At 42.8% G+C, this 14151-nt stretch overlaps 1 protein-coding gene across 9 annotated transcripts in view; it reads right to left on the reverse strand.

The window, feature by feature from the left end:
* Window positions 1-14151, reverse strand: part of ST6GAL1 (ST6 beta-galactoside alpha-2,6-sialyltransferase 1) — a 113643-nt gene that overhangs the window by 14798 nt on the left and 84694 nt on the right. For 8 of the 9 annotated variants that reach the window (XM_027862055.1, XM_027862054.1, XM_027862052.1 and 5 more), the window contains 2 exons: window positions 8962-9579; window positions 800-897 (listed from right to left, as the gene is read on the reverse strand). In XM_027862055.1, coding sequence (XP_027717856.1) covers window positions 800-897; window positions 8962-9579 — 716 coding nt within the window. Of the gene's footprint in view, window positions 1-799; window positions 898-8961; window positions 9580-13322; window positions 13441-14151 lie in introns of all 9 variants that reach the window. The other variant, XM_027862057.1, reaches the window with a different exon arrangement.

Here is a 14151-nt window from a genome sequence, read left to right on the forward strand (position 1 = left end):
AGAGAGAAAGAGAGAAAAAGAGAAAAAGAAAGAGAGAAAGAGAGAAAGAAAGAGAGAAAGAAAGAAAGAGAAAGAGAGAAAGAGAGAGAGAGAAAGAGGAGTAAAGGGAAGGAAGGAAGGAAGGAGGGAAGGAAGGATGGAAGGAAGAACAGAAAGGAAAGAAGGAATGAAGGAAAAGCATACCGACTATGTGCCCACAAAGTGCTGGAAATAGGACCATAAGAAAGGTCATTGTGGATCTCAAACGAGATAATGTAAATAAAAGTACTTTGCAAACCTTTAAGGCTAAATAAATGTTAGCTATTGCTACAAATCTCCTCTCATGTCCATATCACAGTATAGCACCCAATCATTCAATAAATGGTTACTGGGCACCTACTTACTGCCAAGCAATGTGTTAAACACTGGGGATATAAAGAAAGGCAAAAACTCTCTGTTCTCAAAGAGTATAGTGTCTTGCACATAGTAGGAGCTTAATAAATGTTTGTTGATTGATTGAATATTGACTGATATATTGGGTGACGTTTAAAAGGTAGCAGTGAAAATTTAATATTTTTTTAAACAGAAGCCAACTTTTTAAAAAAAATCTACGATGTTCCAAAACGATTTTTTCCCCCAAAGTGTTCTTCAGGTGATTTTTTAAAAAAAATGCTCATTAAATTCTAATGTTATATAAGCTAGACTGTTTAAGTTATTATGTCACTCAGAGGAGATACCATGCATGTGATAACCACAGACTCAACACCCTAGCCAGCCTGAGCTGGCGATTCTCTCTTTTTTCCACATCAAGCTGCCTTACCTGAGAGTTGACCAGGCGAAACGTCGTCTTCTGTCCTACATCCTGCTCAAATTTTCTTGTGGGTGCCCCATTAAACCTCATGACGGCATCATGACTGTCTGTAAAGCACAGGAATATGGAAGAGACAGGTGAGTGAGCTAACAGCCAGGACAGGCAGGACTGAGGAGACCATGGTGAAGGGGAGAGGTGACAGGGGTTTTCCACTGTGCTGTCACAATGACAACCTGGAAAGCTGCCCAAGGATCCCGAGACCACAGAACATTAGTGTCACAAGGTACCAAAGGTGTCATCTGGCCTAGCTTCCTCATCTCACAGATGCGGAGACTGAGACCAAAAGAACTGAGGTGGTTTAGAGCTGAAAGGGACTTCCAGATTCATCTCGTCCAACCAATCCCACATTTTACAGAGGAACACCTTGAGACCCAGAGAGCCCAAGTGACTTATCCACACTCAGACAGCTGGCTGGAGTCAAAGCAAGGATTAAAACTCAGAACCACTGACTGACTCTTCATCCCATCCTCTCAGAGCTGAAAACAAGTTCTCTGGTTCCTCAGTGGTTTGTTTTTTTTAGAAAGCTATTCCTTAAAATCAAATCCTTTAATTCAGTGAAAATTAAAGGACCATCACCATTTAAAATTAATTAGTGAATTAGAATAATAAAGAGTAGCATGGGAAGACTTGTAAGAACAGAGGCAGTGAAGGAAGGTGTCTTAGTGTGAAGGAAGGTGGCCGGAATTATCAAAACAATCTGGTACTGGCTAAGAAATAGAGTGGTGGATCAGTGGAATAGATTACGGACACAATACAAAGTAGTAAAAGACCACAGTAATCTATGACAAACCCAAAGATCCAAGATTTTGGGATAAAAAAATCACTATTTGACAAAAATTGTGGGGAAAATTGGAAAGCAGCTAGGCAAAAATTAAGTAGAGACCAATATGTCACACTGTATACTGAGATAAGGTCAAAATGAGTACATGATTTAGATACAAAGGGTGATATAAGCAAATTAAGGGAGCATGGACTATTTTACCTGTCAGAATAATGGATATGGGAAGAATTTATGACTGAAAAAGAGACAGAGAACATTATAGGGTATAACGTGTATAATCCTGATTGTATCAAATTAAAAAGGTTTGGTACAAACAAAATCAATGCAGCCAAGATTGAAAGGAAAGCAGGAAACCAAGAAAAAATATTTATGGCAAGTTTCTCTGATAAAGGCCTCATTTTTCAAATATACAGAGAACTGAGTCAAGTCTATAAGAATATGATTCTTATTCCCCACTTGATTGGGGAATTCCCCAATTGATTCCCCATTTGATAAATGGTCAAAGGATATAAACAGGCAGTTTTCAGATGAAGAAATCAAAGCTATCTACAGTCATATAAAAAAATGCTCTAAATCACTGTTGACTACAGAAATGCAAATTAAAACAACTCTGAGGTACCACCTCACACCTATCAGATTGGCTAATCTGACAGGAAAGGAAAGTAAATATTGGAGGGGATGTGGAAAAATAGGGACACTAGTGCACTGTTGGTGGAGTTGTGAACTAAACCAACCATTTTAGAGAGCAATATGGAATTATGCCTAAAGGGCTACAAAACTGCACATCCTTGGACCTAGAAGCAATGCTACTACCAGATCTATATCCCAAAGAGATTAAAGACAAAGGAAAAGAAGCTTCATGCACAAAAATATTTATAGAAGCTCTTTTTGTGATGGCAAAGAATTGGAAATTGAGGGGATAACCATCAATGGGAGAATGGCTGAACAAGTCGTGGTGCATGATTGTGATGGAATACTGTCGTGCTCTAAGAAATGACAGGCAGGATACTTTCAGAAAAACCTGGGTAGACTTACATGAACTGATACAAAGTGAGCAGAACCAGGAGAACACTGTACATGGTAACAGCAATATTGTATGATGAACAATTGTGAATGACTTAGCTCTTCTCAGCAATGCAATGATCCAAGACAATTCCAAAGGACTCATGATGAAAAATGCTGTCCCCCTCCAGAAAAGGAACTCACGGCATCTGAATGCAGATGGAAGCCGACTTTTTTTCCACTTTCTTTATTATTCTTGACTTGTTTGTTTTTGTTGTTGTTTTTGGGTAGTGTTTTCTTTTGCAACATGGCTAATATGGAAATGTTTTACATGACTGATCGTGTATAATCTATATCAAATTGCTTGCCTTTTCAAGGAGGGGGATTAGGAGGGAAGGAGAAAAAATATGGAACTCACATTTTTTAAATGAATGTTAAAAATTGTGTTTACATGGAATGGAGAAAAAATAAAAATTAAATGTTAAAAAAAGGAATAGAGGCAAAGTAAAGTGAGCAGAACCAGGGAAACAACATAAACATAACGGCAACAATGATAAAATGGAAAGGATAATAGCATCGAAAAAAGGGAAATGGAATACAGCAAACTCATTGTCCCCAGTGAAGAGACAGGTCTCTGCAGAGGTAGGGGGCTATGTCTGTGGAATATTGCATATAATGCAGTATTTTTTGATATGTTGGTTGGTTTTGCTGAAGTTTCTTCCTGTTTTTTCGATTCTTATGAGGAAGTACTCTATTTTGCTAAAAGAAAGAGAAGTAGCTAAATAATCAGGGGATTTGTGGAATTGAACCTCAGTGGACTACATTTCTGATCTTGGGAAAATCCTTAAAATTTCCTGGGCTTTAGTTTCTTCATTTGCAAAATGAAGGGGGTTGGTCTTCAAGGCCTCTTCCAGTACTAGATCCATGACCCTATTTATGTGGCAATTAAAGCCCTTCGCAACCTTTCCAGTCTTGTTAAACATCCCTCCCCTTCTTGTGTCTATGGTTCAGCCAAAGTGGCCTTCCGGCTGTTCCTCCCACATATAACCCTCTATTTCCCCTCTCCATACATCTGCACTGGCTATCTCTCATCCCTGGAATTTACTTCTTCTTCATCTCTGCCTGTTAGAATTCTTCCTTTCCTTTAAAGTTCAATTCCCTGACCCTTCTGGACACTGGTGCCTTCTTCCCTCAAGAGAATCATCTTGTATATATTTTGCATATAATTTTACATATACACCTTGACTCCACTATTAGAATATAAGTGCCTTGAAGGCAGGGACTATTCAATTTCTGCCTCTGTATCTCAGGCTCAGCCCAGTGCCTAACAAGCAGAAGGTAATCAATATTTGTTGATCTTCTGGCAAAATAAATTCAATTGGAAGGAACTACCTGTGTGTCTCTTCCTACCTTTGCCTTCACATTCCCTTTCTAACTTTAGGAAGGGGTCAAAGACATTGGCTTTTCCTTACTGCAGGGAAAGCCGACTGGATTCCTAGGCCCACAGATGTGGATCTGACCTCAGAGTTCATCTGGGCAACACATGCATTTTACAGTTGAGGAAAATGAGGCCCGACAAAAGGAAATGACTTGCCCAGAGTTACAAGGTCATAAACGACAGGGACAGGATTTGAACCCAGGTCCTCTAACTCCAAATGCAGGGTTCTTTCCTCTGTACCACCATAGCTTATGCCTACCTCAGTGCACGATGCTTGGAAAAGAAGGCCTCACTCTGCATCCATCAATGGAGTGAAGTCTTCTCTGAACCTCAAACTCTTTCCCAGCAACAATTATACCATCTACTTGTTGTTCAGTGGGGTTTCGTTTAGTTGTATCTGACTCTTTGTGACCCCATCTGTGATTTTCTTTGTGATAAAGGTCCTGAAGTGGTTTGCCATTTCCTTCTCTAGCTCATTTTACAGATGAGGAAACTGAGGCAAACAGGGTGACTAAGTGACTTGCCCAGGGTCACACAACTAGTAAGTGTCTGAGGCCAGATTTGAACTCAGGAAGATGAGTTTTCCTGACTCCAGGCCTGGCGCTCTATGCACTATGGCACCACCTAGCTGCCCATTTACTACATCTACCACTTACTATAGCTTGTCAATTCTTCCTTCCTATGTCCCTTTCATGCTTTTACCACACACATTCATCAAAGTGATGAACAATCCCCTAAAATATTTTAACAATCCTCTAATTTTTCCTGTAGAGTTGGCATAATACAGTGGTCAGATAGCTGACCTGGGAGCTAAGAAGACCTGGGTTCAAGTCCCACTTCTAACACACACCAGCTGTGTAACCCTGTGCAAATCACTTAACCTGTCAATGCTCTAGGCAACTTGCTAAGACTCAATGTTGCAGAGAAGTGCCCTGGTGGAGATAAGTCCCACATCCTGGCGTTCCTTGGATCAAGGGATCTGTAGGTCCACTCCTCCAGATTCTGCTCCTGCCTCAATATGTACTATACACCACTGCCTGATGGATCTTCCTGAAGGATGACTCTGATCCTTTTATTCTCCTACTCCCTAATTGCCAATGGCTCCCCACTGCCTACTGAAAGAAGTCCAGACTTCTTAGCCAGTGTCTCCACCCATCAAGATATAATTCGCTTTGTAACTGACACTGTTGTCCATTATTGTGTGACCACCTCATGGCCATAGAGCTTATCTCTTCAATGGAGGGGTCATGAGCCAAGGCAAGGATCAGACAGCGCTTTGATCGATACTCGTGGCCTCATCAAGGCCATAATAAACCAAACGAGGCAACAGTATGTGAATTGCTGGCTTCCTCTCCGAACCCAGAGTTCTCCATTCCCATTGCCCAAAGCACAGAGGCCCTCCCCAGATTCCCCATTCAGGTCTCCCCTCCTTAATCATTTACCTCGCCACCACTAACATGGCTTCCTACCACCACCCTCTTTCCCTTTTCCTCCTTGTCCTCCTGTCCCAAACATCATCTCCTTGGGCCCAGATTAGTTCTGACTTCCAAGATGAAAATCGGCAAATCTGATAAACTCACTGTGCTGATGGGCTAAGGGGGAAAATTATAGTCTCCTCGGGACACTCCCTCCTATTAGAAGACACACAAAGGGGATCGATCAGAATAAGGGCCTTCCAGAGACAAAGAACAAGGATTACTTGGCCTTTCTATGGAACTGTAATAACTTCCATGAAGTATTTAAACATCAATATCTATCATTTCCTCGGTGATCAAACCCTTTTATGGCGTGTTTTTGTGACCGTACTGTTACTTCACTGGTACAAGGAACTCCCGGTGGGTAGACTCCCTCCCTCAACTCAGGTGTGCCCCTGCTCTTTCTTAGAGTCTTAGAACATTGCCTGGGGGCACCTCTCCTGGAAAGAAGGCTAGAATCCAAGGATCTGGGCTTCAAGCCCCAACCCTGACACTATTTGTACAAGCCTAACACAGACCCCCACAAAACTATGAAGCAAATTATTTCTTCGTTTCTGCATCTGAAATTATGATGAAAGCAAGTGATGAAAGAAGACTTGTTATACAAATATCCTTAAGTCTGCAAGTAAGTTTTCAGAAATACATCAGAGGTAGCTTGGGGGAGTAGCTAGGTCAGTGAGTCAGTCAACAAGCACTTATTATGCCCGGCACTGTGCTGAACGCCAGGGATACAAAGAAAGGCAAAAACCGTCTCTGGCCTCAAGAAGCTTACGATCTAACGGGAGAGCCGACATGTAAAGAATCGGGTCCATCCACGACCTATGTAGAGTGGAGGTAAGATAAGGTGAGAGACAGGAGGTGCTTGCAGTAGGGGGTACTAGGAAAGGCTGCCTGCATATAGTGGGACCTCAGCAGAGTCCTGAAGGGAGTCAAGGTACGGCTCTCGACATCAGGAAGACTTAGTTTTCTAAGCCCACCTCCACTGAAAACTAGCTGTGTGGCTTTAGGCAAATAACTTCACCTCCTTTTTGTGCCCCACTTTCATCTAAAAATTGAGGCAGTTGGACTGCTTGGCTATGAAAGTCACTTTAAGTTCTAAACCCATGATCCTAGAATCACACCCCACCACAAAAAAAAAACCAACGGAAATCACAAAAACTAGTTAATAATCACACAAGGCCTATCAGAGAGCGAGTGACCTCTGCCTCACAGAGTACTGGAAATGGAAGAGACTTTACACCCTCGTTTTACACAAGGGGAAATTCTAGCCTACGGAATTGAAATCACCCACCCAGACTGACACAGATCTTCGATGGCAAGGCCGGAACTCGAGCCACGCTCTGCCGAGTGCCGGCCGGGGTTAGAACTCTAATTGCCTTTCCACTCCTCTTCCCACAAAATAATCACTTGTAGGGATTCACTTATAGTGAAGACTAAAAATGGCAGGGGAGAAGGGGCTCAACAAAACTAACCAATATTGGAAAAAGCCTGACATGATGTGCTGTCTTCCACACCCATACTCTCCCATCTTCGCAAAGAGGCAAGGACAGGCACTTTCTCCTGTCTCTTCTTGAGGCTAAGCATGGTCATCAGCATTTCACAGCATCTTAATAAATAAACACTGATCTGAAAATTCACAAAAATAAATCTTGAAGACTGCTTCTCATCTCTTGGCAGACGGGTAGGGAAACACACACCGGCCGATGTCTTCAGAGTGTTTGTTTATTTTGCTTGCCTGTTTTTCTTTGTTACAAAGGAGGCTTTTCTATTTGGGCTCAAATTATGGAGTCATGATATTAATGAGAAAAAAAAAAGTTCATCAATCAACCATTAAAATACACAGAAGAAAACCAAGAGATATTCTGAGGGATACAAATAGGGCAATTTTATTACTGCCATGTTAACTAAAATTTTTTTTCTTTGTTTTTATTGTGAAATTGACACGCATGAAATACTTCCATAAACAAAGAAACAGAGAAAGAGACTTCTCTATGAAAACGTGACTACCTATTGAAGAGTTTTTGGTTTGGGAAACATATGAAATTTACCATTTATGCCTCCCTGCTTCTCCGTATTCCTTACTGAGGTTCCTTCTACTCTTTACTTGTTAAAAATCTCCTTTGCTGAATACGTACCTTTTAAAAACAAACTGTCCATGACCAGAGTTCACAGCGGCATATACAAACCCATATGGGGGGGGGGGTTATTTGGAGGCTGTAATATCTGTGTTCACCAATGAATGTTAAGTTCATAATCCATTTCTGTAACTCATCTTGGCAGTTCCTGTTTGTAAACAATGTCTGCTTGGGAAGGGGGAGTGGGGGAGTGTGATTTCATCATCTCTACTGAGCAGTGATCCCAAAGGGGCCCCATTTTTCCCTCCTTTGTCCTCCTGCATTTGCCATGAGAACTGTTTTCCTGGCTTTCCATTTAAGAAGGAGAGACATATGACATCATCACCTGCTCTATTACCTCCCTTGCCTTGCCTCACCCCCCTCTTCACCCCCACGTCTCCATCCTTCTAAGATCATAATTTCCCCATTCACTATTTGCCTTGGCTTGATTCATTTCAATGAGTGATGAAAAACATTCCCACTAGAAATAAGGCATTGAACATAACCAGACATTCTGTGTTGTATGCATTCTCTCACTGCCACGCAAAATGTCTCTTCCAGAATGAAGTCTAGTCAAATTGGACTCAGGAAAACCTGGTTCAAATCCTGCCTCAGACACTTATGAGCCATCTAACTCTCAAGCCACTTGAACACTCCTGGCCTCAGTTTCCTCATCTGTAAAATGAGGGGGTTAAAATCAACGATCCACATGGCTGAAGATTTCAGAAAAAAACAAACAGATTTCTCTGGGCAGTTCTAGTCTCAGTTCAAATCTCACCTTCTTAAAAAAAGCCTTTCCCAATCCTACTTGAATCTAATGCCTTCCCCCTGTCATTATCTTCTATTTCTCCTGTCTCTATATCTTGTCTGGACACAGTTGTTTGCATTACATTGTAAGCTCCTTGAGAGCAGGGATTGTTTTTGCCTTTCTTTGTATTCCTGGCACTCACCCCAGTGCCAGGTATGCAACATGTGCTTAATAAATGCAAGTTGCTCTGATTTGACTTCAGCTAAGAGGAGGACAAATGAATTATCTGGGGAGCCAGAGCTTAAAGATCAGTTTTGCCTCAATTGTTGGTTTGTTTTTCCAGTGAGGTCCTAGAGTTTGGGCCCTGGAGAGTACCTGAGCCATCATCTAACCCAACTCCAGGAAACCAAAGCCCCAAGAAAGCAAGTGACTCGCCTGAGATCACACTACTTAGTGGCAGAGTCAAGATAAGAACCCAGGTTTCCCTGCTCCGTCAACTATCAAAACGGCCCGTGACTCCAATGCACGGAGCTGACATTTGTAAAATGCTCACCTATTTCCCTGCCCAAGGACGAAGCCTTCAGGGATCCAGCAGATGACACGACAGCACACGTGCCCAGCTGCCCCACGCCGTCTCTGATATTCTTCAGAGGCAGAGAGCTTTCCCACTCGGAGGTGTTGAAGGGGAAGTCCGTCCCCTCTATCATGCTGACTTTCACTCGATTTGCAAGCTGACACAGCAAGGCACTGAGGTTAAGCTTCTCCAACTGGCGCTCCCCTTTAAAGGTCACGTTGTACTTGTTCATGTGCAGGTAGTTCTTCCTGACCTTCTGCAGCCGGGGAGGAAGGTTCTTGGAGGAGCTGTCCTCATCCCAGACCTTGGCGTTGAACCTCTCAGCTCGGGATCTGTCTCTCGGAGAGTTCGTCCCTGCTGTCATGTACACAGGCTTGGAATCCAACCTCCTAGCCAAAAACTGCAGGTTCCTGGGCAGCGGGAAGTTTTTTGATTCCAGTTTCAGGGAAACAGAGTACCCTTTCTTTGATTCATTCCACAGACAGATGGTAAGGAAGAGGAGGAAGCCTATGAGCCCATACGCAACCTTCTTTAGGAAGTTGATATGGACCATGCTGAAGCACAGAGTGTCCCTGGGCACAGGGTAAGAAATCACTCCTAGAAGTTGGAGAAGGGAAAAAATAATAAAAAGATATTCTCAGTCACACAGGAACCATCCATGGTCACCAAAACAAACAACAGGCTGGTCTCTCAACCCTTATAAAGTAATCAGGAAGAAATGACCCAACATGTCAGCCTCAGACTTCTGGGGGAGGGAGAGTCAGTGAGTAGTGATAGAGATGCAAAAAAAAAAAAAAAAAAAAGGAAAAAAGAAATGAGAATATCAACAAAAACATTAAAAACTACACAGAAACAAAAACAAAAAGAAATTTAGGAGGGGATACAGACCAAACAAACCAGGGCAATTTTGTTATTACTTTGTTTTATCAGATCTATTTTACTGATATCTTTTGCTTACGTCGCCCAGGTTTCCCTCCATATCTTTTCTTCTCCCTCTTCTCAAAGGGCCATTCCTTATAACAAAGATTTTTTTAAATTAATTTATTTTGAATGATCAACAATCACTTCCATAGGCTTTTGAGTTTTAAATTTTTCTCCCCCTCCCTCCCCACCTCTCTCCCCAAGACAGCGTGCAATCTGATACAGGCTATACACATACATTCCTATTAACCATATTTTCACATTAGTGATGTTGTAAGGAAGAATTAGAACCAATAGGAGGAACCACCAGAAAGAGGAAACAAAATACAACAGAAGAAAAAAAATATCAAATAGTGTGCTTCGATCTGCATTCAAACTCCATAGTTCTTTCTTCTTTGTGGTTAGCACTTTCTATCATGAGGCCTCACAAAGATTTAAAAAAAGAAAAGAATAGAAAAACAAGGAAGAGAAAAAATCAGCAATATCATTTAACACATCAAAAAAAAAAACCCAAAACCTGACAACATATGTATCGCTCCCCACCTGTGCACCTGCAAAGGCTGGGGAGGAGTATATGTTGCCAGATCTCTTCATTAGGATCGACTTTTTTCTTTCTAAGTTTGCACCATTCATTTTTTATTGTTTTGTGTGGCTGTCCTCATTTACCCTGCTGTGGTCCTTGTAGACATTGTATTCTTGGTTCCTGTTAACACTTTGTTAAATTTAATATACAAAAAAAGAAAGAAAAGAAAAAAGCAGATTCTGTTCCTAGAATTTGTTGCCTTCTCTCTTTGTTCATCTCTATATAACAAATATTAATGTTTTTGATGGCTGCAATATTAATAATTTTTTAAAAACAGGAAAAAACATGGCAGCTACTGAACCTCGCCGCCCACTTCTCCACGTAGCCTGTGGCCTAGTGTTTGACACCTCTAGGACTGAGGACACTCTTACTCAGGTCTCAGTTGGATGAAATGACTAGTGAGGTGGTTTTTGACTCTGAAATTCTAGGAGTCTATGGTTCACTATTGGGCAATGGCTTTTGAATTAGGAAGATCTGGGAAAGACCTCTGAAATTTGCAGCTTCCATGACCGTGAACCTCAGTTTCCTCCCGTGTAAAATAAGGGCACTGAATGAAAGGGCCTGTAAGATCCCTTCTAACTTTAGATCAATGGTTCTGTGACCATGAAGTCCTTTTGAAAGCAGGAGCCTAAAAATAGGCCCTCCTAAAGGTAAGGACACAGAAATTGGGGATAAGACCGAAGAAAGCAAGACTAGTTCTTCTAAAGTTCCGGTACCTAGAATCGCTTTTAAAGAAGGCGTTTCCCTCTTGCTTTCGTATAGGTGGTTGACTCTGGATGTGAGACATGACGCATAATGCCATGCTTGGTTGATGCGCAGATTAGTTTTACTGAACTGAGTTTCTTTCCCTTCTTTGCCTTCTTTGTTTGAAGGGATGGCTCTCTGGAAGGAGGAGGGCAAGCTGCAGTGGAAAATGTAAATGGTAGCAAAGAAATAAAAATAAAAATAAATAAAAGAGAATCTCTTCCCGTCAATGCTGGCAGAAAGCAATGGATCAATGGGATGGCCTTGAACCATCTCCCTGGATACTGGAATGGCAGTCAATTTTCTCCATATTTGTTGTGCAACTGTTTAAGAGCTTTGAGTACTTTGAACTCAAATAGTGTCCAGTACAGGATCTGCAAGGGGGCCAAGATGGCTCTCTCTTTGAGCGGCACCATTCTTGAACTGGGAATGTCTCATGTAGTGAAACTTTTCCCAGTCCTCCTTCCCCTAGCACCTTGCTCCTCTCTGCTGATTATCTCCAATTTTTCCTGTCCGAATCTCGTTTTTACAAAGCTTCTGCATGTTGTCTCGCCCATTAGACTATGAGATCCTTGAGCAGGACTGTCTTTTGCATTTCTTTGCCTCCCCAGCCCTTAATACAGTGCCCAGCACACTGTTGTTCAGTCATTTCAGTTGTGTTCGACTCTTTGAGACCCCATTTAAGGTTTTCTTGGCGAAGATACTATAGTGGTTGGCCATTTCCTTCTCTGGCTCATTTGACGGATGAGGAAACTGAGGTAAACAAGGGGTTAAGTGACTTGCCCAGGGTCCCACAGCTATCAAGTGTCTGAGGCCAGATTTGAACTCAGGAAGAGGAGTCTTCTTGACTCCAGGCCTGGTGCTCTATGCACTATGGAACCACCTAGCTGCCCAGCACACAGTAGGTGCTTAATAAATGCTAGCTGAATAACTGAGTGATGAGCTGAACTAGATGGTCTCTAAGGTCCCTTCCAGCTCTCGATCCAGGATTCTCTGACTTCTCTGAACCTCAGTTTCCTCACCTGTAAGATGAAGGGGTTGAGGTACACGGCTTCGAAGGGCTCTACAAATCTGTGATTCCATGGCCGGGGCTCAAATCCTGGCTCTGCTATTTGCTGCCTGTATTACCGTGGGGAAAAGTCACTTCATCTCAGTTTCCTCACCTGTAAAATAACTGGACTGTTGGGTCCCACCTGGCACTAAAGCTGTGCTCTGTAATCCTCAATAGGCGTAATAAGGCTGTCTACCCCACAGGGATACTGTGGGGAGGGGAGGAGATAACATACATAAAAATGTTTGGTAAACTACAAGGTGTGATACAAGCACATAGCAGAAGAATATTCTTATAGTTGTCATCACTACAGAAAACATCAGTCTCTCTATCTCCGTTTTATTTCAAAAGCAAATTGCCCGGCCCCGGGAGGGTAAAGAGAAACTGGGAAGACAGTTCACTTTGCTGCTTGGAAGCTGATGGGAAACCCTATCTGATTTAAAGAAGGCAGTATGGAACAGTGGAAAAAAGAACAGACTGGAAACCTATGAATTCTTCAATTTCCTCCCACTTCTAAAATTCCCAATATGACTACCCCAATAACGCAGGAGTTTCAAAATTCCTAAAGTACGCCAGGCAAAGAGATGTAGCAAAGGGAAACGGAAGCTGCCTTGGGAGTGAATATTTCCCTGGTCGAGACATGTTTGCATCAGGGGGCTTGAAATTGAATGAGTATGCGATGGCTACGGTTGAGTGTGTTTGCACTTGTGAAAACGAGATAAAGGAGTGAAAAAGGAAAGTGAGAGGACAGTGTTCTCAGGAAGCTGTGAAATTCTACTTTAGAGGGAACCTCTCATCTCAACACAGGGAATTAGGGAGCTCTAGAGCTGTCTTAACAGCAAAAAGGTGGCCCAGAGGACTGCCACTGGAAAGACCCAAGAAGACCATAAAAGTGTGGAATTCTGGGAGGAAGCCAGACGTTGATGAGGGTCAAGAACCAGGAATTGGGATGCCCAGAAGAGACCATCGAATCTAAAAGCAGAATTAAGGAAAAGGCTGTTATCTCCTTTTCTGCAAACCCCAACCCCATGTGCCCATTACCTGCAGCTGGTTAATGCCCTCACACCAGTAGCAATGTGCTCACATCCTCAGGAATGGGCAGGATTTCTTTGGAGACAAGTGGCCTCCCCATCTGGGCCTAACAGAGATCATAAAGTATCTGCAAAGGGAGAGAAGCAAGGAAAGCCCCGCTGTGAGCTGTCCTGCCCCTGGACCTAGGAGGGGGAGGAGGGGGCTGGACCTGGATGGCCCAGGAGGAGACAACAGGTGCCTGCACCCACTCAGACAGGTTAAACATTAACAGCGCCAGAATACCCTCACAATGGTCTCTAATCTTCGGATCGCCCAGAGGACACGGTTAGCATCTTCCATCAGCAGGGGGACAGATGTAACATAGAGAGACAGCACACAGACTGCATTCTCCCAGACACTGGAGAGCCAGCTCAGAACTAGGAAAGCCTGGGTGTGGTCCCGCCTCTCCCACATCCTGGCTGGGTGGCTCTAGGCACGCCTCTGGACCTTCAATGCTCTTGGCCACCCCCTCATACTGTACATTTCAGAGAGGGTGCCAACCTGCACTTTTAGAAGGGGCTTTCTTAATCTGAGAGGCCGCGATGAAAGAGAATCAGGGTTAGGTTATCATCCCTGTTCGATGAGCCCCTAAAAGGCCCACACAGCACAGCTGTCCCGTCGCTAAATCAAAATGCCAATAATAGCTAATATTGGTATAGCACTTTACATCCTGCAAAGCGCTTTCTAAGCAGGCTCTTCTCCTTCATTCTCAAAAAGGACACACCCTACACCCCGCTTTCTATGTATTATCTCGTCAGATCCTCACAATAATTTTGTGGGAGAGGTGCTATGTTTAAAA

Source organism: Vombatus ursinus, unplaced genomic scaffold (assembly GCF_900497805.2).
Source record: "Vombatus ursinus unplaced genomic scaffold, bare-nosed wombat genome assembly UNPS02014768.1, whole genome shotgun sequence".
In the NCBI taxonomy this organism is placed as follows: domain Eukaryota; kingdom Metazoa; phylum Chordata; class Mammalia; order Diprotodontia; family Vombatidae; genus Vombatus; species Vombatus ursinus.